At 47.4% G+C, this 7,856-nt stretch overlaps 1 protein-coding gene across 1 annotated transcript in view; it reads right to left on the bottom strand.

Moving 5' to 3' along the window:
- The window catches only part of HECTD4 (HECT domain E3 ubiquitin protein ligase 4), a 112,988-nt gene that overhangs the window by 86,413 nt on the left and 18,719 nt on the right, over positions 1-7,856 (bottom strand). The window contains exons 7-8 of the mRNA XM_045296692.1: positions 4,859-5,051; positions 2,462-2,620 (exon numbers count right to left, since the gene is read on the bottom strand). Of these exons, the coding sequence (XP_045152627.1) occupies positions 2,462-2,620; positions 4,859-5,051 (352 nt within the window). The remainder of the gene's footprint in view (positions 1-2,461; positions 2,621-4,858; positions 5,052-7,856) is intronic.

The following is a 7,856-nucleotide window of genomic DNA, read 5'->3' on the forward strand; positions in this document are numbered from 1 at the left end:
GTGTGTGTGTTAGTCACTGAGCTGGCCATCCATGGCCCTTGCTCCCTCTTGGCCACGCCCTTCTTCACAACTTAAACCCAAGAAGTTGAAGTGCTCCTTCCTCGTGAAGTGACTTCTTTCCACAGGAGCCTTTCTTTCTCTCTCTGCTTCGGCAGCGCGGTCGTACGTTGTGTAGTCTACTTGTTTCTTCGTCCTCCCTTTTCCTCCCAGCTGGACGATGAGTCTCTGAAGGCAAGCACTTGTCCTTCCCCTTGCAAGAACCAATTGTGGGGCAGGGCTCGGAAGGGACGGAGTGTTTTCTAATTGGCCGGTCTGAAAACGGACCGCTACATAAGCTATAACCTCACGAAAGAAGGGCACCACGCTTTAATCACAAGGGGTCAATCCTACTGGAGTGAAAGGCCATGCCAAGGAGACTGAAGTTGACCTTGAAGACCAGCATTTGCGAAAATAAATGAATGGGTTTAGAGTGTTTGAGAAGCCTAATGGTCAAGGGAAAAAACACACCAAATAACACAAATTTTAAAAATGGGGAAAGGACTAGACATTTCTCTGAAGAGGATATACGAATAAGCAAAAGAAAAGATGCTCAACATCATTAAATTGCCAGGGAAATGGACATTGCAGTGAGATAGCTAGCACTTCCCACCCACTACCAGTTGCTTATCGATTGACTTTTGACTCACAAGACAGACAAGAACAAGCGGTGGCAGGGTGAGGAGAAATGGAAACCCTCACCCACTGCCAGTGGTCACGCAAAAGACTGCAGCCGCTTCAGACACAACTTAGCCATTGCTCAGGCAGTTAAAGGCAGAGCTACCGTGTGAGCCAGCACTGGCCCTCCACCCTGACCGTGTCAGCTGCACATTCACAAGGCCCAAAGTGGAAACAACCCAAATGCCCATCAACAGATGAATGAATAAGAAAAAGTGGTAAATATATACAATGAGATGTGAGTTATGCTTGATTAACACAGTCCTTCCAGCTATAACCCCTTATGTGAGTTATAAAAATTCTGAATTTCATAAGCCTGCGGTGTGGTCCCATTGTGGAGGGCATTAACTGCTAACCAACAGGAAGGTGATGAGCCGGAGTTCTCACCTTAGTGGAAGGTGTGAGTCAGACAACACTCTTTGTTTACTGGTTGTCTCAGTGACTATTCCTTACCATGGATGTAAGGAACTACATGCTACCGCGGAGAGGAGAAAGAACACGGTTTCTGGAGTGGGCTGGGAAAGGCCTGGCTGATTAAGATTAGTAGGAGGCCAGTGTCCACTGGAATCATCTTGCCGAGGCTCCCAGGTCCTATGTGCGTAAGAAAGACACAGTGCTGGGGTAGGCAAGAGATAAATACATTTGGTGAAATCTGATTGCACCAGGTAACTCCTACCAAATGACCTTTCCCTGCATGGGCCTCAGAAGAAGGTGGAGGTAGATGTAGCTAATCCTACAGCCATGGGATTCACCTGTGAATCACTGTGACGAAGACTCCCTGCAGTGCCATCCTGGCACATAAAAAATGGGTCCACTGAGTGAAGGGAGACGTCGGACAGGGCAAGAAAGGACAAAATAACAATTTATAAACTATCAAGGGCTCATGAGGGAGGGGGGAGCAGGGAGGGAGGGGAAAAATGAGGACCTAATGCCGGGGGTTTAAGTGGAGAGAAAATGTTTTGAAAATGATGTACAAATGTGCTTTACACAATTGATGTGTGTGAGGATTGTGATAAGAGTTGTATGAGCCCCTAATAAAATGATTTTTTTTAAAAAAATGGGTCCACTGAGAAGCACAGGGTGTGAGTTCATCCCTAGCAAGAGCCAAGAGGAGAGGGTCCTCTAGCCCTGGTATCTGGCTGACCTCTGCCTGACCTTCAGACTTTGGACCAAACTGTCCCCACCACCGTGTAAGACACTACGGGAACTTTGGTGAGTTCTAGGGGCCATGACAGTGGTTCACAGCAGCCAGAGATGAGAGCGAGGAGGAGTGGGAAGAAAATGGAGCCAACTACCATCTTGCAAGAGTTGACCTTTTTTTGAATGTGAAATGTTTCCATCTGAGGGATGCAGATACAAATGCTAAACCCAAAAGAACAAAACACTGTGTGTGAAAGCTCACTAATGGCTGTAAATGAAATGCATGGTTGTAAAAAGAGGGCTAAACCAAAAATCCTAACCTACTGCCATCCAATCGATTCTGACTCATAGTGACCTCTTATCTAGGGTTTCTGAGGCCATGAACTGTACAGAAGCAGATAGTCTCATCTTTCTCTGTGTCTAGTAATTCTGCAGAATGTTAAGATTCATACCCGTATGTGGCATCTATTGACAATGACATTTTGGTTTCTCCCTGGTGCCCTCTAAGTACATGACTATCGGAGGTTGTCCTCTGACAGAACTACACATATTCCATTTCAGAGTTTGGCACAACTGGGGGAAGGTGCCACAAATAAACTTCACTTACTTTTCAAGGATGATAAACCACTTGTTCCACCGAAAAGAGAGCGGGTGGCAGAGCTGCCTGAGCCCCCTGGCGGTGGGACCAGCATCACCAAGTAGGTGCCACAGGTGTAGATGGGCGTCTTCCGAAGCATCTTCAGGGGTAACCCACAGCTCGTGTTTGCTGGTAAGAGGAAGGAAGATGCTGAGTGCAGAAACATTTGATACGCAGCTTAATCTGGTGACTCAAACAGACTGGGGTATAAGGAGTGGGTCCCAAATTAAAACACGGGCGTGCATACCCAGAGGAGGAAAACAGAGTGGTAGAAAGCTAAGGTAAACTTACTGGTCTTCTGGCTCTGCAGCCTGACCCTAACCACCCTGCTAGGCGGCATACACATGCTCTGAAAGGTCTCCCCAAATCTGTTCACAAGAACCAGTCCTCGCAGGGACTCCAGCTCGATGTAAAGGAAGAGCCCTGGGGCTTGTGTTTACCCAGGAAACTTATGTTCCATGACAGGTCTTTCTACCACTTTCTGACAGGTCTGTGAGATTACCTGCATCACAAACAGCTGTGATGTGAAATTGGTCAAAAGTGCAGCCTGCAACAAGTCATAGTAACTAACACAAAATAACTGTGTCCCTGCCTGGTTGCCAACACGCCATTATGCAGATGCTTTAGCTTCACTGGTAGACTGACACTATCGTTAGGGAGAAGAGTTTCTAATGCAGAGGCATACAGTGTGTTTGAGACCTGGAGGACATGTGAGGATTGTTCTCTGCACTTGCCTAGTGAGGACCGGTGAAATCAAGGGAAGGCAGGGGGCCCTTCCTTAGGAATCTGTCCAGATAGCAAATCTAACGTGGCCCAGACCAATGTAAAAGCGTCTTCAGAGGGCATTTCTGAGATTAGGAAATTGATGAGAGAAACCAAACCCACTTGATCTAAAAAGTTCCCTGTGCCCCCTTCTACCCCCTCCCACCCCCGCCGACTAGTCCTCATTCAGGAACTAAATTCTGTAACATAAATCCACTTCCATAGGTAAGAAAACCAAAATTAAAAGGGCAAGAGAACAATGATTTTAAAATTGACAGCTTTGTGAGCATAACACTGTTAACCAAGACCAAAAATACTCTTAGTAACATGGTAGTAAATATTGATTTATCACTTTTATTTTAAGATGGAAAAACTGAAAAGTTCTGGTCCCTGTGTATGTTCAATGCATTTTCACAACGTTTACTTATCCAAGAGCTGGCAAATTTTTATGTAATAACACCATGTTACGTGGCTCTGTGTGAACGAGAGCATAATGAGGTCACAGGTCTAGGAAACAGATACCAGTTTCCACAGACTTCTAAATACACCTTTGCCTTCAGAGGTCCTTTTTGATATCACCCAGATTTTTTTATCCAGTGAACATTCCATCAATATTTCTACTGCTCAGGGTAGGACACCATTTTCTCCCAAGGGAACAACTCCAAGTCAACCCTCCTTCTTGTTAAAAGACGCTCCCTTCCGGAAATAAATGGCCATCCTCTCACCAAGTATTTCCTGGACACCAAGCTATCCACTAACCTACGTTATGATTACTATGCACAAGTTCCTTACATTTGCTACCACAGAGGCCCGTAGAAGTCAAATATTACCCTGAAATTCTAATGTGGGCTTGATTTGGGAGCCTCATAATAAATGAACCATAAACACTTTCTCTTCTTAGCTTGTCAGATGGTAAAGAATTAGAATATAAAATTACATTAAATTTATTAAATGCACACCAAATTCAGAGAGTAACTGGATGTATAGTTTCTATAGGGTTAGGATAGGGGAGGTTGGGGGGAAATGAGGAGCTGACCATCCAACGCTCACCCCACAGGGTCCCCAGAGCTCCCGGGTGTTGGAGAGGGGCAGAATCTGTTGGAGAGGGGCATATCCCAGGATGGTGGGAGCAAGACTGCTCTGCATAGGCCTTTTTCTATTGCATTCACTTATTTATTTAACTTTATTTATTTTGTTTTGTTTTTACAAATCTGTCTCCTTTAAAATGTTCAGGGACAAATCTTGAGTGGTTCATTAAAAAAAAAAAAAAAGCCTGCTATAGATGATGTGACTCTGGCTTGCTTGATCAAGACTGTGTTGAGTGGAGACGGTTCTAAGGGTCGGGTTTTTGACATTCAGGATGCGTATTCTAACCATGAAGGCAACTACTTTGTCCTAACAGTAATGGTGAAGGGCACTGACAGTTAAAGACAGGGCTGTCTTCACTCATGACAGATGCCAGAGCCCACAATATGTGTTAGCTTGGAAGGAAAAGGGGGCAATGACTTAGGAGAGGACAGGATGATCTATGTAAAGAGCTTTGTGGGGCACATAGTAAGTGCTCAATAAATGGTACACAGATCTGGTAGGAGCCGGCCGGCTTACCTGCTTGATCCTCTTTCAGAGTGTTGGAGATGGTGGAGCCCGTCAGGGCGGCCAGCGTGGCCGAGGGGGAGGCTCGATACCGGGAGAGCCTGCTCAGAAGCATCTCATTAATGCTCTTGGCAGACTCGCCCTCTTTTCGCATCAGAATCGTGCGCTCCTGCAGGGCGGTGGCTACAAACACACCATTTTCAATCTAATGTGGAGAGAGGGGGAAAAAAGGTCCTTAGTTGATACTGACTTCCATGTAGCTAGGGAATCTCTCCCTGAGAATTGTCAGATTGGGATCAGGCTGTTCAAAAACATTCGCGAGCCGGCACCTGGATAGGTCTGCGCCTCAAAACGCAATGCTCCTGAGAAACCACCGCAGGCAAATCAAAGGCTAAGCCCAGTACGAGCACTTTCATTTGTCGGAATGGCCCAGATTCTAAACACAGTGAGTCCAATTAAATAAATTCTGTACAAGGTGCCTGATGGCAAGTTCTCATTCACACAGGCAGGCACTCACTGATGGCAAACCTCTGGCGAGAGGAAAACAAACCCGCTTTCACTGACACTGAAGTACACCTGGGAGGATCAGGAGACAGAATGATGGCGCAAGCGCAAGCTCCGCATTAGCAAAGGTTAACCTTAACCCTAGCAGCTGCGACACAGAGCGCAGCTGCCTTCACCGGGTTGGCTCCTTCCTGGCTGGTGCTCAGCAACTCTTGGTTCATCACTTGGTTATTCCTCAGCGTTACAGCCTCCAGCACGGTGATTCCAAAATTCCTTCACCAATTGTGAATGCGATTCGAAGCAGAACACGTTGCCTTTACTCACCGTACGCTCTCCCAAACCTCTCTCTCCTAACTCAAGAATCTTTGGCTCATTTGCTCTGCTAAGAAGCATTCCACCTCGTCTTATTTAAGATCACCCCTTCCACTCTGCCTCGGATCCCATCTTCTCCTACCTTCTCTCTAACTGCTCCCTCTGCCTCTCCACCGTCAATGACGCCCCGCCCCTACGGACTTCCTGCTCTTCGCTTTCAAATAGCCGCAGATCTTAAACGAAATCTTGTTGGCCCATCAAAATACCTTCTCTTTTCCTCACTTCTATTCCCTGTCCCGGTCTCAACGCTTATCTCATGGAGCCTCTGAGTTCCTGGGACCCTTCTACAGTCTGGATGCCTGGACCAGGCTGGAGTCTCAGCAATTGGTCTCACTGGCAGAGGAAGGAAGGGCTGGCCTGCAGCTGTGGGGCAGGCAGAGAGGAGCAAACAGGAGGGCGAAGCTGCAAGTCTTAGCTAGCAACTAGAAAGCAAAGGAGTCCAGAATTCCAGGTTGGTGACAGAGAAGAGGCCGGGGGGGAAGTAAGTAAATTCAGGAGCCCAGCCAAGCAATTTTCCCACAGGTGGCCATAATACATGAGCTAAGGTAAGGGGTTTCCCAGAGGGTCCAAAAGTACAGAGGCTATTTCCTCTCTCCCTGGTTCTGAACCCTGTAGCAGTTGGGTCTCTGCGCGTAGCAGTCTCTCGTGAGTGGATGTTCTTGGTAATCTGGAATCGCAAAACCCACGCCAGCAAGCTCCTCTCGGATTCACTGGATGCGGGGCCATGGCTGCCAGCCTTCTTGGGATTCTTAGTGGTAGAGCCCAATCCTGGCTCCTGTCATTTTAATGTTCAGTCTGTACTAGTGTGTGAAGCCAACACAGTCCCTGCCCTCCTGCTCACGCTCGCGCGCGCACTCTCTCTCTCTCTCTCCTTTACTGGTTCCACAGCTCCACCTGCTAGGTGAGAGTCCTCCCGGGATTCAAACCTAGTCTCTGGTATCTCCTAGTCTCTGGTATCTCTGAGTACTCTGTCCCATGACTCAGGCCCCCAGTAGAACGTCACCCACTCAAAGAGGCCTTTCCAGATTACCAACCTTCTTACTAAAGAAGCTTCGTCACCCCCAAGTCACACTGCTTCACATCACCCTGTTTTGTGCCCTGCTCAGCACTAATGCTCTGAAATGATCTCACTCATTAATTCATTTCTTGTTTGCCCCGCTCCCACCCACCCTGCCCTCTCCCAGCTCCCTGAGACCAAGAATTCTGCCTGTCTGGTTCAGCGCATGTTCCTAGCACTTAATAGGCAAGCAATAAAACCAGTGCCTCACTGAATAAGCAAACCACTATCCTCCCTCAAATTCAACTACCACCTCTCCATGGCAAAGGGTAAATTCCGATTAATAGACCATCCTTGCTACTAAGATCTAGTTTTACTTTCCTAACAGCCCCCCTGCCCCCCACTCCACCCCATTTCTGCTCGACTATCCAACTGTCACCTCAAATTCAATACTTTCACCTTTTACCACATCGTTTGACCCCCAACCTCCTGCTGGACTAATCTTCAACAAGCACGGTGCAATTTGTGTCACTAAAGGAGTCTATAACCCGTCTAAGAGCAGCAAGGTGAAAAACCAATCAATTCCAGCCTGACACTTAAAAGCAGGACCCAATCCGGTGCTATGAGAAAATCAATGGGTAATGTAAGAAAAACATACAAAACAAAAATGATCACTGTATCGTTGTGTTCCAATACTTTGAAAATGAAACCCGCAAAGCACTGGTCCAAATCAAGCAGTTGTGAGGTTTGGGACACGACCAACTTTAGCAAAGAAGCAATTCAGAGTTCAAACACTACGGATTTGGAAGGAGAGGAGAGAAGAGTAAGGAGTGGCACAGAGTGAGCGGGGACACCAGCCTCCCTTCCTGGCTCCCACTGCTCCCCTCTTGGTCGAAGCCATCACCATCTCTGGACCAGCCTCCTGGGGTCTTCCTGTACAGAGAAAGGGGCAGTGGCCGGAGGAGGGGCACAAGCGAGGGAGTTATGTTTCTGCCACGCTGGAATACCCTCTGTGTGCGTGTGCTATAGTGAATGATCCGCCCTCTGTGCGTGTGCTATAGTGAATGATCCGCCCTCTGTGTGTGTGTGCTATAGTGAATGATCCACCCTCTGTGTGTGTGCTATAGTGAATGATCC

This window comes from Echinops telfairi, unplaced genomic scaffold (genome assembly GCF_000313985.2).
Source record: "Echinops telfairi isolate 266 unplaced genomic scaffold, ASM31398v2 ScPeMD7_7412;HRSCAF=8450, whole genome shotgun sequence".
In the NCBI taxonomy this organism is placed as follows: domain Eukaryota; kingdom Metazoa; phylum Chordata; class Mammalia; order Afrosoricida; family Tenrecidae; genus Echinops; species Echinops telfairi.